The 23,433-nt window shown below is 37.3% G+C and overlaps 1 protein-coding gene across 1 annotated transcript in view; it reads right to left on the reverse strand.

Annotated features, from left to right (window-relative positions):
* The window catches only part of MDN1 (midasin AAA ATPase 1), a 183,099-nt gene that overhangs the window by 80,111 nt on the left and 79,555 nt on the right, over positions 1-23,433 (reverse strand). Inside the window, exons 32-42 of the mRNA XM_069065132.1 lie at positions 21,903-22,047; positions 19,284-19,413; positions 13,745-13,966; positions 12,814-13,011; positions 9,175-9,383; positions 6,509-6,631; positions 4,845-5,042; positions 3,609-3,716; positions 2,977-3,165; positions 478-567; positions 119-382 (exon numbers count right to left, since the gene is read on the reverse strand). Coding sequence (XP_068921233.1) covers positions 119-382; positions 478-567; positions 2,977-3,165; positions 3,609-3,716; positions 4,845-5,042; positions 6,509-6,631; positions 9,175-9,383; positions 12,814-13,011; positions 13,745-13,966; positions 19,284-19,413; positions 21,903-22,047 — 1,876 coding nt within the window. The remainder of the gene's footprint in view (positions 1-118; positions 383-477; positions 568-2,976; positions 3,166-3,608; positions 3,717-4,844; positions 5,043-6,508; positions 6,632-9,174; positions 9,384-12,813; positions 13,012-13,744; positions 13,967-19,283; positions 19,414-21,902; positions 22,048-23,433) is intronic.

Below are 23,433 nucleotides of genomic sequence, written 5' to 3' on the forward strand. Positions count from 1 at the left end.
GGACAAGTTAATGTCCAGAAATGAATTCTATGTAAAAACAAAAAGGCCTCAAGAAGTAAGATCTTTAAATCTATTTTAAAGAATTTTTTTAATAATTAAATAAGAAGACAGTAGCTACCTGCTCAAATCCACCCAAGAGTTCAGTGGTATCCATAGCACTATTCATGGCCATAATCTTTAATGTATGTCCTGTCAGATGAGCCAAAAGTTGGACCAAACTGGTCTTCCCAACAGCAGTGGGACCCACAAGGATGACCATCCAATTCATTTGTACACACTTCATGACAGGCTCAAGGAATTTCAAGGACTGGTGTAAGAGAGACAAAGGTTTCTGGGATTGTTGAGGAACATAGTTGCCACGGGAAAGAACTGAATATCCAACCTTAAAAAATAGAGTAATCAAAGGTGAATATGTTGAAAGAGAGAAGAAAATCAGATTAACAAAGGGCTATTGAATAGATTTTATGTTCCCCTCACCTGAACTTCATAAGGAGTAATGTGGAACTGTCTTGTACCCATGTATGGGGCAGTATTAGGACCAAAAACTTCCTTGAATACAGAAATGACCTAAAGAGGATGGGAAAAGGAAAATAAAAATTTCTCAGTAGGTTTCTAATTTATATGCTTTATTCTGAGTATTTCTGCTCTATATGCACAACTATCAAAGTCTTTCTTTCAATAACTTGAGAACGCAGATATCAAGCTCATTATTTTTCCAAAACTACATCTACAATGAGAAATAAAGGTTGGGCCCAAGAACACAGCAGTTACATACCTTCAAATTACCTGAGGGCTTTGGTGAAAACACCTAAGAAATAAATTCTAAAAACATTATCAAGTAGTTCCTTCTCTATGACAGAAGAAATTCAAGTTGCTGGTAAAGCTTCAGATGGCCCACAAGAAGTGGGAATAGAAACTGGCATGATCTAAATGCACATGCATTCGAAATCTATTTCTGAGGCAACTAAGTGTCTAGTGGATAGATCGCCAGACCAGGAGTGAGAAAGAGCTGAGTTCAGAAGATATTTCTGAAATTAACTAACGAGCTCTGTGATCCTTAGCAAATCAATTAACTCCTCTCACCCTGTCTCCTCATCTGTAAAATGGGAGCCATAATAACAGCATCTACTTCAAAGACTGTTGTAGGAGGCTCAAATAAAGTAATATAAGCAGAAATACTTTACAAACTTTAAAGTTCTATACAATCACTATGTGCTATAATTATCAAAACCAATCTCACTGGAAATTAATGTCATTATACAGCATTCAAAAGAAAAGATGCAATTCAGTAAAATCTGCTCCAAAATTATTTCTGTTGAATAAATCCTATTCTCTTTTTTACAAGACCACAGAAATATCTTCCACTGGATAAACTACAAAATCTAAATGTAATAAAATCATACCTGAAAATTTAACTACTACTTTAAAGAGTACATTTTTTTTTGAGGGGTGAAGGCAAGGAAATTGGGGTTAAGTGACTTGCCCAAGGTCACGCAGCTAGTTTAGGTGTGTCAAGTGTCTGAGGCTGGATTTGAACCAGGTCCTCCTGACTCCGAGGCCAGTGCTCTATTCACTGCACCACCTAGTTGCCCCAGGAACATATTTTATTGCAATAACAGGGACAATCAATAATATAAATATTCTATACTAATCCCAAAATTTATGAAACCAGAAATTCTAGTAGTAATAAAGTAGGGACAGTATATGGCATTGGAGTAAGGAGATCTAGATTCTAGGAATGTCTTAACAACAAATGAGTGCAGGGGTAGGGAACCTGTGGCCGTGAGGCTACATGTAATCCCCAAGGGCAGTCTTCAAGTGAGACCCGTGGACTGAATCCAGGCTGTACTTGAGGACGGTTCTAGAGGGTCACATGTGGCCTTAAGGCCACAGGTTCCCCACTTCTGAAACTAGTGACCTTAGGTAAGTCACTTAACCTTTGGATTACATGAGGTCTTTCAGCTGAAAGATTCTCTACTTAACAAATTTCCACTGTAAAGGAAGAAATTCCAAAATACCAATGAGGATAATTCACCAGTTACAAGGAGTCTCACATCACTTCTAATTTTTTATCCAAAAATATTTTTTAAAAAACTATTTTAGCTCCTTTTTCCTTCATTTGAAGTTATTTCACATAGCTTTAGCTAAGAAAGATAAACTGGTGATGCCTCCTATCATCAATTCATTCTCCTAATAGCTATGAAACTAATATCCTAAAGCATTGGTCTGAGCATGTTATTCTCCTACTCATAACGGAGTGGTTTGCCATTTCCTTCTCCAACTCATTTTACAAATGAGGAAACTGAGACAAACATGGTTAAGTGACTTGCCCAGGATCACACAGCTTGTAAATGTCTGAGGCCAGATTTGAACTCAGAAGGCAAATCTTCCTAACTCCGCTACACCACCTAGCTGCCCTTCAAGAAGCTCTGCTTGCTCCTAAATGTCTAAGATGAAAGACATTCTCTTCTAAAAACCGTAAGAGAAGTCTGTTATGGCATGGTTTCATGGTCACACAGATTCAGACTCATGCTACATATACATATTTATCTCTAAGATAGGGATGAACTCCTCCTAACAGATGCATTACCAAAGGCAGCTCAGCTAGGCAGCTCAGTGAACAGATAACTGTTGTGGAGTCAGGAAGGCCTGAGTTCAAATTCCACAGTGTGACCCTGAGCAAGTCATTCAACTTCTAATTGATTCAGTTTCTTCAAATGTTAAATGGGGGTCATAATAGCATCCATCTTCCCAGGGGTGCTGTGAGGATAAAATGAGAACATTTTTGTAAAGTGCTTAGTACAGTCAGTCTCTGGCACATAGTAGGTACATAATAGATCCTTCCTGTCAAAGGGTTCCAATACGTTTGGTATTACTGCTAGTCTTGTCACATTGCCATCCTTGCCTTCCTCTCATGAGGAATAAGCCCATCCTTTCAGGAAAAAAAGAAATGGAATAAGATAATATAACACTCACCTTTTCTTTGTCTTCTCTAGATCTCATTCTTTCCCCATAAACCAAATACACATGCTGTCCAGGATTGTAACATCCTGGAGACTGGTCAACGAGGATCAGTTGACACCAGCGGAAGAGATCCCGTAGGTTAAATTCCCAGGGTCCACCTTTCTGACCCCATTTCTTCTCAAAAGTCACTTCTTGATCAATCTAGGAAAGGAAACACCTTTCTTGGAGACTGTGTCTCACTACCAGGCTTTACAAGCATGCTCTTAAAAGAATTCAAGAGAAGAGGAAACTAAAGTTGCTGGTGGAGTGTAAAATTAGAAATAAAAAAAATTTAAGTTTTGATTCATTTTCCTCCTTTTTCTGACTTGTTTTTCAAATGCCAGCAAAAAAAAATCTGAAAGTGTTTAGTAACACAAGTGAGAATGTAGACAATGTAATAATTATTTTAACACTCAGCTTTGCCTTAAGTGAAAAAAGCAGGGCAGGTATAATATCCCAAACTGATTTGCCATCTTCACAGAGAATCAACAATTAAACTCAACATACACTGAATGAACAGCTACCATAATGCTCAAGGTGAAGTTCACCTCAAGCCTAAGTCATGCTAGAGAGACTGAAAACAAAATACTTAAATGTGGTCTTACTTTGTTGTTAAAAGCAACCATTTTTGCAACAATGCTTTTTTCAATGGCAGGAAATAAGGTATTTGCAATGAACTCCATGTCAGAAGCTGAAAGTGGGTCCACGTAGACCTGAAGGGGGAAAAAAAGTCCAGGAACAATTTAAGTAAACATCATCATTCCACTGGGCCAAACTGCAAAAAGAACTATGTAAAATAATTACAATTTACTCATCTTCAAAATAACTTTTTTTTTTAATAACTTGGGATTTGTGATAGGAAAAAAGCCAACTTTCCTGTTACAGAAATTTTCTTTCTCCTACTATGCCCTAGAATAATACAGCTCCTTGTAATTCTCAATTAGGAAAGAAGTCTTCTTTTTATTACTCTCCACTGATTTTGAGGCAAAATCCAGACGTGGAAGGAAGATATAGCTTTATCATTTTCTGCACAATGTTCTTTTAAAAATATGTCCAATACACAAGGAATATCAGATGTACAGTCAGCTTTGGCTAATTCAACATAATGGACTGACATAGTAAGGATAGTTAAAATCTACATTTACTATATAGAAGACTTTAGACAAATTCTGAAACCTTGAGATAACAGGTAGCAAATTATAGTACCTTTCTTGGGGAGGAGGGAAGGGGAACAGAGGGGCAGGGAGGCCTGGCTAGGTGGCACAATGAATGTACACCAGTACTGGAGTCAGAAGGACCTGAGTTCAAATTCCAGACTCAAACGCTTAACACTTACTAGTCGTGTAACCTTGGGCAAGTCACCTCACCCCAACTGCCCTGCCTTCTCCCCTCCAAAAAATAAAAAAAAAGGATATCTAGATTTTTTTGGAGGGGCAACTGGAGTTAAGTGACTTGCCTGAGGTCACATGACTAGTAAGTGTTAAGCGCCTGAATAAGAAGAAAGATTCACTACACCAAACTGGATGAATCAGGCCTGGTAATTATCATGAGTTCATTATATATTCTGAGAAAAAATCAAGAAAGTTGGTATTAACTTCATCACTTACGCCTGTCAAGAGATATAAGATGACAAATACTAATCTGGATTTATGAAGAACTGTACGGTCTTCTCAGTGCCCCAAATCAGAAGACAGGTCCCTTTTAATGCTGCCCAGGCAAAAATACATAATTACTGAGCTGGATCACAAAGTCAGTTCTCTCCTCATGAACCTAGGTGGCTCTCTTAATATCTGAATCATAGACAGGACCAAAATCCCATCTGTGAGTCTTGTAAAACTTGCCTGAGTGAATCTATTAAGGAAGGATTGCGGCAAACCCTTCCTTCCCCCTCCTTGTCGATATGGATTCTGACAGCCAAAGATCTTCGTCTTCTTGTGCTGAACTTTAAAGTTCATGCCTATTTCAGGAATGTAGACTTCTGCTCGATGATCAAAACAAGCATTCAATCCTTCTAATACTGACTGAGAAGCCAGGTTCAACTATTGTGGTCAGGGGGAAGAGAAAGGAGAAGAAGAGGAAAAGTTTACTACAAGTGACTGATACACAGATCTCTCCTCTTAGCAAGTTAGGTGAGTTCTATATTTTACAAAGTTTAGAATTAATGAAAGCTTTCTACTGCTCTTACAATATCACCATGCACCACATGCTGGGAGAAATCTCCCTCAGATTAGAGCCATGGTAAGATGGTCTGAACCCTCCAACCCCTCCAACTATAAAACACTTCATTCATTTGGTGATGTGAGAAGGAAACACACACACACACACACGCACACACACACAAAATACCTTCTTGAAAATCATGACAAAGCAAAATGATGAAAAAAAATCAGTAAACTATTTAGGCAGACCTCAATTTTCACATTTGTAAAATAAAGGAGACAAGAATCATTTATTCACCCAGAATTTACTGAACGTCTACAATTTATATGTCACTGTACTAAATGCTAGGACTGCAAAGACAAAACTGAAATAATCTCTGCCCTTGAGAATGTATTTATCTAAGCAAAGTTCAAGTAATTTGATTTTCCCATTAAACAGAGATTTTGTGGGGAAAGCTTGTAGTAGTCCATTTTGGCCACAGGATGGCAACCATGCATCAGGGGAGCAAAATAAAGATAGGCAGTACTAATATACTAAGTGACAAAGACCAGTGGACATTGCCATAAAGTAGTGATTCAGTCAAGTCAAATGGGCTAGCGGGACCTAACTTAAATTTTTCAATGGGAGCATTTACACTTTGGGGGTTGACATACACTACAAACAAGCACTTGGTTTATTGTTTTGTTGATTATCACACTAGACTTAAGAAAGTGACAGAGAAAATGTTAATAATGTAGATTACACTTAAGTGTCATATATATGTACATATACATTATGTGTGTATATATGTATATGGATGGATATTTTCTGGAGTCAGGACAGAACTGGTTAAGGTAGAGAAAGCTGAATTAGATTTTTTTTAAGTGTCATTAAATGAAGTAACTAGAGAAATGTTTTTCACTGCTGCGCAAAAAACCTTTTGTACTGACTACTGTAAAATACAAAATCATTTTAAAATATCATATTTCTAATAAGCACTATACCAAAAGCCTTCCTCAATTAGCTTTTTAGATTTGAAAATATAAATGCTAATATATTTTTTGGCACATTCTTTTCATCTGATACCACTAAGTAAAGATCTTTCCTATACAAATAGGTCTAACTTTAAACTATCTCTAAAATGTTTGGAAAGTACTTAGTTGAGAGCAGATTATCAAGGATATAGTAGGTGCTTAATAAATGATTGGTCCCTTCCACCCTTCTCACTCACCCCTCTATACCTCTTAAAATTCTTCCCTGTAAAGCATAACATCTCACCATGTATGAAGTTTCACTGCTTGGATGATGCAAGTTCTCCCTAGAAATAAACCCCTCCCTACTCCCCCCTACCCCCGCCCTGACTTACCTCATCTAACACAATCCAATGACCTGCCTTCAGTGCTGCCAGTAAGGGGCCATCACGCCATGAAAATTCTCCTCCTTTTCCTCCTTCAACAGGTAAATTTGCCCCAAATAAGTCTGTGATATCCTTCAGAGAAAAATGGGAAAAATAAATTATATGGCAAAAGCAATGCACTTAATTTGCTCTTAATTGAGGGCACAATGGCTAAAACATATATTTTAAGACCAAATCTGCCTAAGATGATTCAGGCCTTTTTTATTTTCACTAACTCTTAAGTCTGACACCAATTACTTAATGCTAACCTTTAATTCATAGATGACTAATGATGACAAATAGTAACATTTTTGCTTTTTTCCTATATTACAAATGATACAATTCAGAATATGCAAGGTACTATTAAAAAGAATACACCTGGGGCAGCCAGGTGGCTCAGCGAGTAAGAGCATCAGCTCCAGTGTCGGGATGACCTGGATCAAATCTGGGCTCAGATACTCAGCACCACACCCAGAAATAACTGGCCTTGTAACCTTGAGCAAGTTACTTAACCTCGATTGCTTAAAAAAAAAAAAAAAAAAGAATATACCTTATAGAAAGATGGCTCCCCATTGTTCTAGTTGGTAACAGATAGTTCCCTACACTCAGCAATGCTGAACTGACATGTTAATTTTACCCAGCAGCATGTAAATATCTCACCTTTACCCATTATGAGCCATGGCAGTAGAAATCAAAGCCAAAATTTATCAAATCAGAAGCCAGTAGGACTGACACGTACAGCATCTTGCCACCAAAAGGTGATGAAAAGTCAACTAGGTACACTGATATACCAGCATTCAACAACAGACACACATATCCAGCCCTCCTTATACTCAACTTAGTGTTATAAGCATTAGGAAAAATCAAGACAATCAACAAATGGAAAACAAATTGCTATCACAGAGGGTTACAGGTAAGTACATTTTAGGAGGAAAACATAAAGGATGTATGTAACTGAGACAGCTCAGGTAGACAAGCCATGGAAATATCCCCATCAAAACATTTAAGTTTCATTTGTACCAATAAATCATCATCAACACTACAGGGTGTTTCTAAAGTCTGGACACAGAAATCTCATTAACTATGCATATTTTCAAAAATGAAATGAATGAAATTTTCAACATTTTATTTAATTAGCATAAATTTTAGTCAAGATAATTTCATATAAAAAAAAGCTTTCATTAGCTATTAGAGACTATTTTCCATATTAATAAGATTAATTTAACTAATTTAGTTGAGATTTCCTATGTGTCTCCCATGTCTTCCTATGAAATCTCAATTTATATTAATTAAATAAAATGTTGAAAATTTCATTTCTTGAAATTTGCATAATTAATGAGATTTCCTATGTGTTCAGATGTTAGGAACACCCTATATATCCCATCCCCTTCCTCCTTTACTAAGAGACCCACTGCTGTAGAATGTAGAGCCCTGAAGAGGCAGGGACTGCTTTACTCTCATTTTTCAGTGTCCCAGGTACCTTATACTTATATGCTAAATTGTTAAGTACAAAGCAGTTAAACTCTAACCTACTTCTGTTTCACAACTGTAGAAGTTAGTAACTTAAAAAACTGTCTTTAATTTTTTTTCTTTTTTGGAGATGCAATTGGGGTTAAGTGACTTGCCCAAGGTCACATGGCTAGTTTTTGTGCTAAGTATCCAAGTACAAATTTGAACTCAGGTCCTCCTGACTCCAGGGCCGGTGCTCTATTCATTGCGCCACCTAGCCACCCTCCCTTTTTTTTTTTAATCTGTGTCTTTTAAAACAACTAATAAACCATTTTTAAAAGTTTTCAAAGATTTCATTTGAACTTTGAAATACTACAATTATTATTATCCCCATTTTACAGATGAGGAAAATGAAGTTCAGAGAGGACTTGCCCAAAGTCACACAGCTAATATCAGGAGGAACATAAACCCAGTTCTTCCTGGCTTCAAATTTAATACTATATCCAATCTGCCACATCTGCACACATCATAATAAAAAAATTGGGGGGGACAGGAATGTGGAGTACAGTTTGGAGTAGAGAGAGACCCAGAGTCCCCTCAAAAAACCCTCCTACACAGTGTAATTAAGAACTATCACTACTTCTAAGACAGAAAAAGGAGGCATATATAGGACAGCAGTTTTTGAACTCAAAACTATGAATGTAAGATAGACATTCTAACATCCACAATACAACCATTGGTGATTCATGGCAAAGCTCTGGTATAAAGAACTTTTGCTACCTGGGCCCCATTCTCTGCATTTGAAGATAGAGATAATTCTTAATTAGATTTAATACTATGTAGAAAAGTACTCCAAGCCAGTTACCCTAAACCACACCTTTATAACTACACACCATCATACACATATCTGCCAGTAGTTACAAAGTTTTTCCACATTTAAAGCAGAGAACGGAATAAATTAGAATAATAAATTTATTAGAATAAATTCTTAAGCAACAGAAAAACAGTCAGAAGGCAAAGTCATTAACCACATTATTTACATAAATAGTTACAGAAGGGAATGGATATCCCTTTTCAACCACCTTTATGTCTGAAGTAGGTAGTGGTTTTACCTTCTGTTTATGAACATCTATGAGTAGACATTATCATAGCAACATCTGCCCAGCCCAAGATAAACTGGTGCTTACCGTTTGTTCAGACAGGTTGATTCGCACAAGGTTGTTACCTGAAGCTTTTGCTAATGCTGACACCAAACTGGTCTTGCCCACACCTGGAGAGCCCTCCAAGAGAATGGGTTTATTCAATTTTGTGGCCCTTAAGATCCTTTGGGCATTCATAGCTGTTGTGCCTGCATTGAGTGCATAGTCTGAAGCATCCTGCCTTTGCAAAACAGGTCCTAACCAAGAGAAAACATGTATAAGTTAGAGGACTCTGAAATAAATGTGGTGATTCTGACAGTCAGTATCAATGTGGTTTAACATTTACAAATTTTATTATTAATAACCATGCAATTAGTTTATGAGTAATAACCTATTCTTAGTTATTAACTAAAAACATTTATGACAACAGTACTTATTCCCTAAATTGATGTTTTCCCAAACCCTTTTAAGTTTCTGAAATTCCCGTTAACTTTTAGAGACCACTCCACACACACATGTGTGTGTGGAAATATCCAAATGCACGCACACACAGAATCCAATTATTAAATCTATGGTCAGATGGACACATACACACATGAATATATATTCATACGTGCAAACACTTGTTCAGAACTATTAATTCACTGGGGTAAGGAGCTCCCCAGTGAGGAATCTTTTCCCAGCAATGTGGATTTGGCAACTGCACTGCAATTTATACTCTTACAGCACTGTCTAGAAGCACTGACAGGTTAAGTGACTTGTCTAAGAGTCACACAACCAACCCCTGACAAGGAACAGGACTTAAATCCTAGTCACCTTAGGCTAGTATGTTATTCACTAAACTACACTGTCTTTCAAATTGAGATTTTTTTTTAAATTTACAAAGACCTCATCTTTAACCAAATTAATTTTATACCAATTATTTGGAAATTGAGTCTCATTTTCCAAAGAAGTCAATATAATTAATCATATAGAAAATACTATAAAAATCAATATAATTATAATCAATCTAATGAATGATGGTTAATAAATAGTTAAGTAGTGACATTTACTAAACATATCCAATCTGTTTCCAAAAAAGCATTATTTCTACCTTCAGATCATCTCCCTTCTCTATCCCCTTCTCTCCACTCACATGCTGCCAGTCTAGGAAGGACTTCAAAGCCCTGACTGCCTGGACTATTACAAATGGTTTTCTAGACGGTCTCCCAAGCTTAAGTCTCTCCTTAATCCAGTCTATCCTCCACTCAGCTGCCAAACCATCCCACCCCCTGCTAAACACCAGTCATTCCCTATTACTTCCAAGATCCCACATAAAATCCTCTGGCAATTTACAGGTCTTTACAACCTAGCCACTTCCCACTTTTCCAGTGGTCTTCCACCTTATTTCCTTCCATATACTCTAAAATTCAGCAACAAGGATCTTCCTGCTGTTCCTCCAACAAGAGATTCTGCCTTTAGGCTATCTGCCATGTCTGGAACTTTCTCCTTCAAGTTCAAGACGCGGCTCAAATCCCTCCTTTTGCAAGAGAGCTTCATTCCATGTGAGACTACTTCCCATTTACCCTGTATGTATCCTGTATGTACATGTTGTTTACACGTCTTTTCTCCCATTAGAATATGAATTCCTTGACAGCAGGGACTATGATTTTTGCCTGTGTACTCCCAAAAATAAGCCAGTGCCTGAAGGGCTTAATGAATGCTTGTCATCTGACAGAACTTTACAATTTACAATGCACATCACTCACAACAACCCTATTAAGAAGGCAATACAAATATCTCCATTTTATAGTTTAGGAAACTGAAATTCGAAAAGGCTAAATGACTTGTCCAGGGTCTACATGGTGAATAAGGGGAAGAACTGTGAATCAAACCCAAGCCTGGTGCTTCTTAAATGCCACACTACTTCCGGGTAAATAGGCTCATTTATTCATAGACAAGTGTTGAATGGTAGTGTTAACACCATTAACAGAACAGTCATTGTTCATGTGAGAAAATATGTTCTCTCTCTCTCTATCCTAGGAATGACCCTCCTGCCCACTGAAGCCTTGCGCAGCAGAAATAAGAGCCCTCTTGCTCAAAGCCCCTAAAGCTAGCTCGATGGGAGAGGGCAGGTTTTGGTGGCAACTTTCAGGGAACAAGCATTTACTAACGGTCTACAACGTGCCAGGCACTGTCCTAAGTGATGAGGATACAAAAAAATGAAACCTTTCCTTCAGCAGCAAGACTTTAAAGGCCATAGAATGGGATGAGGGTAAGGAGAAAAGAACGAGGGTGGAAGAAGGGTATATCCAACAATCAGGTAAGCAAGACAACGTCCCCCACAAAAATTCTTAAAGTTCTGAACAGAAGACAGTTTTCCCTAATCAAACCATAAATAACAGAGACTCAAAAAATGTTAAGAGCCAGAAGGGAACTAAGGAACATATCAGTTCAATCTACTCATTTGATAACTGAGGTAACAAGATTTGGAGAGTCTCATTTATGCAAGATAGTACAGAGAAGAAAGAGAATGAGGCCAAGAATCCTCATATCCTGATGGGGAGGACTCTATTTTTTTTAATCAAACAGGAAGACAAAGTCCTAATGCCATACTTAATTATATAATTATCATAATGGTACAACATTGTACTTCCCCTCCCCCAAATAAACAGTCTCTCTTACTTTCAGTCAAGCTACACATTTCTGGGGATGTATCCAATCAGCTTCTACCACAATACTCTATCACCAAGACCCAAAGCCTCAGTTCAACCCAAGAAGCTTCAATAACTAATCTTTCCCAGCCTACCTTCCAAAGCAAACCACTCAAAAACTTTGGAGGGGCTGGCAATGACAGCCAAGGATTAACTGTGCTCAGCAGCTGATATATCATATACTCCCAAGAAAAATGTTCACCAAGGGAACCCTCCTCTTCCAACCAAGGCTGTGGCAAAGGGAGATGCTTTTGGTACCCTAAGCTGACACATGTAATAGATTTTTTCAGATACTATGTAATGAACTAATACAGGGAATGGCCATTCTGTCATCCTACTTATGTAAGAGAATCATGACAGAATGTCAATAAAACTCTTAAATACTATAACCATGTGGATCATACCAACACAGAGTACTTTTGTGAAATAAAGGTAAATGAAACAAGTGTATTTGACAACATGGCAACTCTGACTACAACTCAGTAAAAATTGATATATGTTAATGAAACAGATCAGAATAGAATTTGATAGCTTAATATTCATTTGAGAAGCAGTGTAGAGAGCTTGTCTTGAAACTAGAAGACCAATATCCAAGAACCACCTCTGTGGTTCACATTAGCTGTATGACTGAGCAAATCAGTTAACTTCTGAGTCCTTGAGGCAGCTTTCTAAGGCTCTAGGTTGCAAAGAAAGTGCTAAGTGGCACTGGAAGAAGGAGTTTCTCTCATCTATAACGATGAAGTCACAGGTCTAGCCCCCCATCCTCAATATTCATTAGTTTATTTTTTTTTTTGTAAAGTTATATTGCAGAAGAGAAGCTGACAACATGAAGATGCTAGAACAGGGATTCTAACTGGGGCAGTTAATACAAAAAGAACAAGTCAGAAGAGCACCTAAGAGCCACATCCATGAAAATGACAGCCAACTTTTTATTTTTTAAACATAAAGAGGCTATAACTTTAATTGCTATGATTTAAAATAAAGTCGTTCTTACCCCTCAGTATAAAAAAGGGGTGGATACCACAAAAGTTGTCCATGCAAATAAATTCCTTGTCTTTGGTTTTGTCATAAATCCTCAACTTATTCTTCACAGAGTCTGTAAGCCGGACTACCTCTGAAAGCTTCTTGGTCAGGAATTGTAGACACTCTTTGCGAGCCAGGGGTGCAATATCAAATCCACAGGAAGTTGTACCTAAAAGATAAAGAACTACAATATTAATCAAACTCAAAATCTACCAGATCTTATGGCTAGTTAGCAAGATTTATATCACAATTATGTGAACAAACTCTGTCCTTTTCCAGGCATGCTACAGCCTATACATTGCTTTAAATGTAAAAGGAGTCTAAAGAAAGCATACTGACCACTAGACGTCATATACTATCTACAACCCATTGAGGTTAAGAGCTTGCAGGTAAGTGTATGACCTTTATCAGATTGCTTGCTGTCTTGGAGAGGGGGGAGGGAAGAGAGTAAGGGAGAAAAATTTAGAACTCAAAATATTACAAAATTGAATGCTGAAAACTATATTTCACATGTTATTGGGAAAAATACTATTAAGGAAAAAAAAAGCTTATGTAAGGCTGAAGATTTTTACTTCACCTTTAGCTCAATGATAATGATGAAGCTGGATGCAAAGAGTACATGGTTAACTAAACTAAACCAAATGAATAAGACTGATTCTTAGGGATAGTACAACAATTTCTATATATTCAACTATATTCTATATTCAACTTTAATAAAATATAGCCAACTAAAATATATCTAAATTAAATATAAATAAGTTAACTGAATTTGTAGCTAAAGGCTAGAAAACAGTTACTTAACCCCAAATGCCCTCCAAAAGGAAAAAAAAAGGCTAGAAAACACAAAATATATAAACTTGCATGATATCTGACCCTGCTAAGGGCTCTCCTCACCAACTTACCTGAACCTATCCCATCCACATACACCAGGCATGCAGCGTGGACAAAGGATGTAACAGCAGAAATAGCCTCTTCTCCCTCCTTCACAGGATGTTCTGCCCTAGCAATATTCATGAAATTAACCCAGGAAAGGATATCTCTGATGCTGATGACACATCTGCGGCCAAACTCCTGACGGGTGAGCCAATCTATGAAGTCCATCATGAGTTCAGCTATGTCTGATCCTAAAACACAAGAGGCAGGGAGTTTTAATACCAAATTCTAGAGACAGCCTTGAGGAGTAAAATCCCCAGATAAGATACACTGCCCCAAAGCAGGCTGTTCTTCAGAGATTCAGAATGAACGAAATAGAAACTTGTCTTCAGTCTAGAAATGATTCTGGTGTTCAAGAATTTTAGGAAGTATTTTTTGGTTTGGTCCCCAATTTGAAGTGACTCAGTAAGTTAAAGTTCAATGTAGTACAGTTAAAAGAGTGCTAAATTTAAGAGTCAGAGGTTCTGAGTTCAAATCCTAGTTCTGCCCATTGCTATCTGAGAGATCATAACAAATCTCTCTTGGCTTCAGTTTCCTCATCTGCAAAATGCGGGAGCTAAAACTCAGTTCCAGAAGTAGGGACTATGATGGTCCTACAAGATAACCTATAATTTCCCTCTAAATTTTAAGTCTGTATCTCTGACAGTGAGGGATTTTTAAATAAAATTTTAAAATTTATCCTCCACTTTTCAGAATCTGGGGTACAATTCAGAGTACAGAAAATTAAAGCAGCTCATTTGCATTTCAATGTGTGATGTTTTGGTTTATAACATGAGAGTATGCTATTTGAGCTCATGACATTTACAAACAGTGAAGGAATTCATGTTAGGATCCTGGAGGGATAAAACAATAGGTCGAAAAGAAATGAACAAAAGCCACTCCCCTGCTAAGCCATTTAATACAGAAGAGAATTGTTGCTTTTTAAAGATGCCAAAGGGAAAACTATTAAGAGAAGAAAAGTCTCCCTTTCCCTTTACCACACCATTATTCCCCTAGAGTTCTATAGAGAAGATAAAGAAATTCCTGAAGGACAGGCTGATTAATCCAAAGGCAAATCCAAAGGCTCCAAGGATCACTGTACTACTGAGAAATTCTTCATTCCAAAGGATTATTAAATATACTCATGGACTCTTTGGAAACAAAATGAATGCACTGGATTCCTTCTATTTTGTTGTTTATTACAATTAATACAGTTTAGAGGGAGGACCATCCCCAACATGGGTCTCAATCCAGGCAGAGTAGAAGACAGTATAATCTCAATTTGTGTGTTTCCATGATTCTACCAAGCTTTCTCCTTCTGAAGGTTAATTTTCACACACAACCAATAGCAAACAATCAAATATAATTGTTATAAAGAATAACTGTTGTTCTAAAGGCAGGGTCTGGAAAAAGCATTTGCTATCATAAATTATTCTCTTTAGAGAATTCATTGTAATGATTTTAATGACACATAGAGTTACTCTTAATTCGAGACTAGCAGTCTTCCCCTTACATTAGGTACAGCAGTAAAATGATTCTGATTTTCAATTCTATACCTGTAGAGAACATAAGATATTTGTTTAGTTGGTTGCCTGGACTTGCAACCAACCTTTAAATGTAGAAACTGAGACAAACTTGTCTCTCATTTGCTGTATCCCCACAGCTACCCAATATACTTATGTGTCAAGGACACTTTTTGTTAAGTCATTCTTATGAGAATGCTCTCTGGAAATCTTGCTTAGAGAACAGAAGCATGGAGTCCAGAAAACTAAAGGTAAGACCCAGACCTATGATTTAAACTGCATAACATTTGTTAAGAAATATAATTTAATAAGGCAGCTTGAGTTCATTAAAAGGTATTTTTTTTAAAACTTAATAATTATGGATAACATTATATAGATAATACCAAGATTTGGGGAGAAAGATATATTATGTTATAATGATCCAAACTGGCTTTAAATTGTATTTTATTTTATTTTAAAATGAAATCAATTAAATTAGGTGAGAAGTAGTACATAATTTATTTTAATGAGTATATTAGCAGCTTGACATTTTACAGAATTTTCCCCCCTCAAGGGCATTCTGAGAAAAAAAATTAACTGTATTTTTACCATTTTTCTTTGTCTACAACTGTAATTTCATTCATATAGAGAGGATCAGATGAAGAAATTCCCTATACCATACAGATCATCAACTGCTATATAATTTTTAGTCTCACAAAAGACTCCAAGAGAACTAAGAAGTGACTTGCCCAGAGTCACATAATAGGCATCAGAGATAAGCTATGAATCCTGGCCGTTATGATGCCAAAACTGGCCCACCATCAATGACACAATAATGGAATGTAAGCTCCGCAAGTGCAGGGACTGGATAATTTACATCTCTGTAATCTCGGCACATTATTACAGCACAGGCACATAGATATCCTTTAAATAAATTCTTATTGAATGTATTGTTACTTCTCTGCCATCACAGTAGCATAAATTGGAGAAAATGACACAGGGATTAACTTCTTTCTTGTTGAAGGGGATGAAATTTAAACATCCTGGTGAAGGAAATACTATGAAGAACAACCAGATGGATATGGTAACAAAAGATTATTAGCCAATTTGGCTGAAATCCATGCCTGACTACATTGCCTTATATTCTTTCCCCTTGAAACACAACTCTGGGGGTGGAGTCAAGATGGCAGAGTAGAAACAGGACTTTTGCAGGGCTCCGGCTTCCAACTCCTCCAATTCATGTAAAAGGAGACTCTGAACAAACTCTGGAGCTACAGAACCCATAAAATAATACAAAGAAGTTAACCTCCCACTGAGGACAGCCCAGCAGGCTTGCAAGAAGTGGCCAGCGAAGTGCTCTGGGAGTTGAGCCCAGGCCTGCGTGAGCCAGAGGTTTTAGCCTGAGGGCGGGCATGACCAGCCACCAGCTGGAGGGACTTCAGATCACCAGAAGCTGTGGCGGTTTCCAGAATTATCAACCCATAGATGCTAAGGACAAAGTGAGAGGTCAGTGCAGTGTGGACTCTGGGATCCAGTATTTCGGGAGAGCAGGCGGCCTTTGCCCCCAGAGTGAGAAGCGGCTGAGCCGTGCCATGTGGAAGCTTTACCTCCTGGCCTGCAGACTGTAATGGGACCAAGACACCATTCTGAGGGGTAATCACTTGCTTTAACCTGCTTGCATCTAGACTGCGGTCCAAGGTAGAAGTCCTGGGGTGTGCAACCAGCTTGCTGGAGAGTGTGGAGGCTTCAGAGAGGGCACCCAACTAATACCTTTGGCAGCTGAGAAAACCCCAGTGATTGGGACAAAGCTCCCCTGTCTGGTAGCAGAGTCCTACTGTGACAAAAAGCCCAAAAGTCAAGTAACTGAGTGGCAACATGACCAGGCAAAGGAAGCAAAGCAAACAGAAGAATCTAACATTAGACTCCTATTTTGGGGACAAAAAAGATCAAAGCATGGAACAGGAGGAAGACAGTGAAGTCAGAACTCCTGCACCAAAAGCTTCCAAGAAAAATATGAACTGGTTACAGGCCACAGAGAAGCTTAAGAAGGATTTTGAAAACCAAATAAGAGAAATGGAAGAAAAATTGGGAAGGGAAATGAGAACAACGCAAGAAAATTATAAAATGAAAGTCAACAACCTGACTGAAGAAAATAACAACTTAAAGAACAGACTAACTCAGATGGCAAAAGAGGCTCAAAAAGGCAATGAGGAGAATGCCTTAAAAAGCTGAATTTGCCAGATGGAAAAAGAATCTCAAAAGCTCATTGAAGAGAATCATTCCTTCAGAATTAGATTGGAGCAAATGGAAGCTAGTGACTTCATGAGAAATCAAGATACTATTAAACAGATGCAAACAAATGAAAAAATAGAAGGCAATGTGAAATATCTCATGGGGAAAACCACTGACCTAGAAAATAGATCCAGGAGAGATAAATTTAAATTACTGGACTACCTGAAAGCCATGATCAAAAAAAGAACCTAGAAATCATCCTTCAAGAAATTCTCAAGGAAAACTGCCCTGATGTTTTAGAACCAGAGGGCAAAATAGAGGTTGAAAGAATCCACTGATCACCTCCTGAAAAAGATCCCAAAAAGAAAATTCCTAGTAATATTATAGCCAGGTTACAGAATTCCCAGATCAAGGAGAAAGTATTACAAGCAGCCAGGAAGAAACAATTTGAATACTGTGGAAACACAATCAAGATAACACAGGATCTGGCAGCTTCTACACTGAGGGATCGAAGGGCCTGGAATATGATATTCCAGAGGTCAAAGGAGCTGGGATTAAAACCAAAAATTACCTACCCAGCAAAACTGAATATCATGTTTCAAGGGAAAAAAATATGGTCATTCAGTGGAATAGAGGACTTTCAAGCATTCTTGATTAAAAAACCAGAGTTCAATAGAAAATCTGACATTCAGATACAAGAAGCAAGAGAAGCATGAGAAGGTAAACAGGGAAAACAAATCATAAGGAACTTATCAAAGTTGAACTATTTACATCCCTACAAGGAAAAATAATAATTGTAACTGATGAAATTTTTCTCAGTATGACAATAGTTGAAGGTAATAGAAAAAAATATATATACATACACACATATATACGTCTATATAGGAGGATATATGGGTGTATGAATACATATGTGAGTGTATGTGTACAGGTATACACAGATAAGAGGGCACAGGACCAATTTAATAGGAAGGGATAATACTTAAAAGGTGATATTAAGAGGTGAGAGAGGAACATAATGAGAGGAGATGGGGAGAGACAATATGGGGTAAACTATCTCATATAGAAGAGGCAAGGGAAAATGGTTACAAGGAGGGGAACAAGAGGAACCTTATTCTCACTGAATTTGGTTTAGGGAGGGAATGACATATACACTAAACAGAGTATCTCACCCTACAAGAGAGTAGGGGGGAAGGGGATGAGAGGGGGATGGTGGAAGGGGGGGCAGGCAAGTTGGAAGCATCCACTTTTGAAAAGGGACAGGATCAAAGCAGCAAACAGAACAGGTGGGAGGTGGGATAGGAGGGAGGGAAATATAGTCAGTCTTTTACAATATTTCCACTATGGAAATGTTTTACATAGCTATATATGTACAACCTATACTGAATTGCTTATCTTCCCAGCAAGGGTGGGTGACAAGGGAGGAAAGGAATGAATCTGGAATTCAAAGTTTTAAAATCAAATGTTTAAAAATATGTGTGTGTATACATACATATATACATATACTATTATTAATATTATTTTACATTTAACTGGGAAATAAGATATATAGGCACTAGGGCATAGAGATCCACCATGCCCTACTGGAAAGTTGGAGGGGGTATGGGAGAGAGCAGATGGGAGGAGGTGATATCTAGTGGGGTTGCTATTTTAGGGTGGTGGTAAGGGAAAAAAGGGGAGAAAATTTGTAAGAATCTTGCAGAAATGAATGAATGCAAACTAGAAGTTAATAAAGCGTTTGATTAAAGAAAAAAAAAGAAAGACAACTCTGTGTCTCTCTTTCCCCATCTCTTACCTTGATGGTCTACTTTACTAAGAGATAATCCTGGAAGAACATTGCGCTTAACAATCTGAATTAAATCTTTGCGGCTCTTGCTTTGAGGGCACCATATCTCAGTAAATCTGTTACGCAAAGCAGGAGATAGCTGCAAGAAGGGGGAAAAATATCAGCATGACTTTAATAGCTACAATTTTAGTACAGAAATGCTTTTCCTTTTCTGATCACGGAAATACTTTTGAGCCTCCAATTGGCATTCTCCCCTCTATCAGTATTACAAAATCACAAAAGTAAATTATTTAGTAGATGGTTAGAACATTGGATACATGCTGCTTGTGAGTCCAGTGACCCTAACCCCTTGGGTAAGGAGCCATGTAAACTGAGAACAACTCCAAATACAATTAAAATCTAGGAAGATATCACTAGATCACCATCTTAAAAGCAGATTTTTGTCTAGTAGTAAAAATCAAGAATATTTCTGGCCACACACCCCATTTCCTACAGCTTTGAAGAATTCGTAATAAGAAGGGAAATAAACCACCACTATACCCTTGGCTCATCAACTTTCATTCTTGGAATGGACATTTAAGAAAATACAGAATCACTTCTCAACAAAAAAAAGACTGGGAATCCTGTCATAAGCTAAATGTTCATTATGGCCAAGAAGATCACACATTGTTACAAAAAGATTCTTTGCTATTACTGCCTCTGTGACAAGAGAAGCTACAAATAGGCCACTTCAGGCAAGGGCCGTATTACAAGTTCTTCCTTAACATCTTGCTATTTATTTCTTTTGTAGCCCATTCTCCACAGAGCTTGTCCTTTAGCTCAGTTAAGGTTTTATGGAGTTTGTTTGCTTGCTTTCTAATTTACTATTAAAGAAAACTATTTAAAAAATCTTACATCTTCTTCCTTTACTTATTTCATGGTGCTTCAGGAAATCTTAATTATCCTCATTCAGGACCACCATTTCTCTTCCTCAGCACACTTCATCAACATCCTGAAGTCCTTTTAATAATTTAACTAACAATACCCAGGTGTCACTTGAATATCTTTTAAAAATACAACTCACTCTTCCATGAAACAGAAAAGTCTAATTCTGGCAGTTTCAGGAGTGGTACACTCCTAACTGGATAAACTAAGTTATTCAAAAGCTAAGTAAAATTGAAGTTGAGCAAAATACCCTATAAATTGCTATTACCCTTACTCAAAAGATGCATACAATTATGGGAAAGGGAACAGATTTGTTCAAATCACAAGACTAAAGTGTATTTTTGAAACCACATTCAATGAAAAAGCAAGTGGAGGAACAAAGAGAAGATAATCTGCTTTTTTTAAATGGTCCATTTGCTGAGATTTTAAAGCTACATAGGTTATATGAGAAATCATTTCTCTAAAATGTAATGTTTTGTGCTCGTCTCCCACCCCTCCTCCCCAGTTCAAACAAGTGTCCATTTATTTTTCTGTTTATTTCAAGGTTAGGCTCTGTAACTGTAAGACTCACAACATGCTCATGAACCATAAAATGGAAATAGTCTTTATAACATCAAATAATAGGATCATGGCTAAATAGGTCATGGAATATGAATGGAATGGAATACTACTATGCTATAAGAAATGAGCAGACAGACTTCATGATAACCTAGAAAACCTTTCATGAACTGATGTTGAGGGGAGCAGAACCAGAAGAACATTGTACATAATTACAGACACAATGTATCTGTGATGACTAACTTTGATAGACTTAGCTCTTAGCAATGCAAGGTTCAAAGGCAATTCCAAAAGACTCATGATGGAAAAGGCTATGCATATCCAGAGAAAGAATTACAGAGTCTGAATGCAGATTGAAACAAACTATTTGCTCTTTTTGGGGGGTTCTGTTTTGTTTCTTGTGGTTCAGTCCACTGGTTATAATTCTTCTTTACAACTTGACTATTGTGAAAATATGTTTAATGTGAAGGTATATGTAGAATCGGATTACATGCTGTCTTGGAGGGAGGGGGAAAATTTGGAACTCAAAAACTTGTGAAACTGAATGCTGTAAAATAAAAATAAATAAATTTAAAAGGAAAAAAGTTTCTTAGAAAACTAGAAACCTATATACAGCCAACTATTGTAGAATGTCAGAAAAGCTTATGGTATATTGGATGCAGACTTATATTATGCTATTAAAAAATTTTAACTAGGATTCCTACATGGAAATATGATAACATCACAGTGAAATCAACAGATTCATAAAAATATCCACATTAATAAGTTATGAGGCATGTATTTTTTAAAGTAAATATAAGTAGTTAATTTATTAATAGAAATATTGATAAGTATCCAACCACGTATTTTTTTTTTAAGGCAGAAAAGAAAATTAAGGATGGTAAACAGAGCAAAAAATGTCAAACTCATAGGGCAGGCCTGGAAAAGAAATGGAACAAAACACATCCCACTGCTTCCTTGCTTGCTAATTAATTTCATTTTGTCTTCAAAAAGGCTAAAGATTCTGGGAAAGAGTTTGCCTTTATTTAGTACATTAATTTAATTTTTTTTAAAGTAATATTTTCAAATTTATAATTAAAAAAAATATTTTTAAGGAAATATGTTTGAATCCAAAGCAAATCATTCTAGAAGAGACATGAAATTTACCTCCTTTTTCCCAAAATCACCCCCAGGGTTCATGGTTGCTAAGATACGGAATTTTTTCCCAGCAGTCAGTAGTTCTACTTCACTATTGTCTTCCTCTGGGCTACCTTTTTCAGCCAATACTAGGGTCTTTTCCACTTCAAGGACACTAAAAAGCAAAATAATGGGGAAGAGGGTGAGAGAAGTCTTGTGTACCCAATCACTGCTTTACCTGATTTCAGATTTAAAATAATCATCATGCCAGATTCAAAAAATAAAGTTTGTCACAATTCCCTTATAAGGGCATGGCTTCCTGAGAAGAAAAAAAGAAAAAGAAAACAGTCCCTTTCTACCTCATTTAAGCGACTGTTCATTAAACAGGTGTTCTCAATCACAAAGAAAGCCAATGAGCAAAGTATAGTACTCAAAGTCAATGCCTTAAGCCACAGGTGTATTGTGACCCAATGCTGCTGTGCTTCCTCAGAAATTCTTTTCATTAGACTATCTGATGGATGGCAGTAGGTAGGAAACAACCTAACACAGTGTGTTCCATTTCACATTTTAACTGTTGCTAGGGAGGCAGAATGAAGTAGAGAAAAGAGTACTGCATTTGGAGTCTGAATTCACAGGCTCAAACTCCTAATTCTGACATTTATTGCCTGTGTGACCTCAGACTGAAGTCAGGCCAGTCCTGTGGGTTCTTGCTTTTTCACCTGTAAAATGAGAGAGCTGAACTAGATGACTTCTGAGGTCCCTTACAGCTCTAAATCTATAATTCTGAGTATATGATCCTATATATCTGTAAACTGGATACAACAATGGTTCAGTTGCAGAGGTATGGATTTGGAACAGATCTCCTAGAGGACCTTTCAGCTCTATATTGTCTATAATCCCAGTTCTTCTTCAAAGCAAGGATAAGTTCCACAGTAACAATTCAGTGCCAGAAGAATTACTCAAGATTTATTTACCCTATTTCCTTATTTCCCCAAACTTCCCTTCCCCCAATGACTGGTACCATGCATATCAATCATGGAGAAAAAAATCAGCTACTGGGGCAGCTAGGTGGCAAAGTGAATAGAGCACTGGCCCTGGAGTCAGGAGGACCTGAATTCAAATCTGACCTCTGACACTTAACACTTAATAGCTATGTGACCTTGGGCAAGTCACTTAACCCCAAATGCCAGGGCTTTCCCCCCCTAAAGGGAAAAAAAAAATCAGCTACCCTTGAAAATTTCCAGAGTGATTAGATCTTAACATAAATTCTCTTCTATATCTAGTTAAACTGAAAGAGAGGATGCCATCCTGTAGTGAGAGTGACAGGCCTGGAAGCTCTGAAATTCAGGCTCAAATACCACTTCTTACGTTTCTTTGTTTTTCTTATTTTATTTTATTTTTTTTTGCTTTTTTGGAGGGGCAATTGGGATTAAGCAAGTTGCCCAAGGTCACGTGGCTAGCAAGTGTTAAGTGTCTGAGGATAGATAAGAACACAGGTCCTCCTGACTCCAGGGCCGGTGCTTTATTCACTGAGCCACCTAGTCACCCTACTTACTAGCTT

Source organism: Petaurus breviceps, unplaced genomic scaffold (genome assembly GCF_028583685.1).
Source record: "Petaurus breviceps papuanus isolate PSGF00001 unplaced genomic scaffold, PetGlider_PUasm1.0 90667, whole genome shotgun sequence".
In the NCBI taxonomy this organism is placed as follows: domain Eukaryota; kingdom Metazoa; phylum Chordata; class Mammalia; order Diprotodontia; family Petauridae; genus Petaurus; species Petaurus breviceps.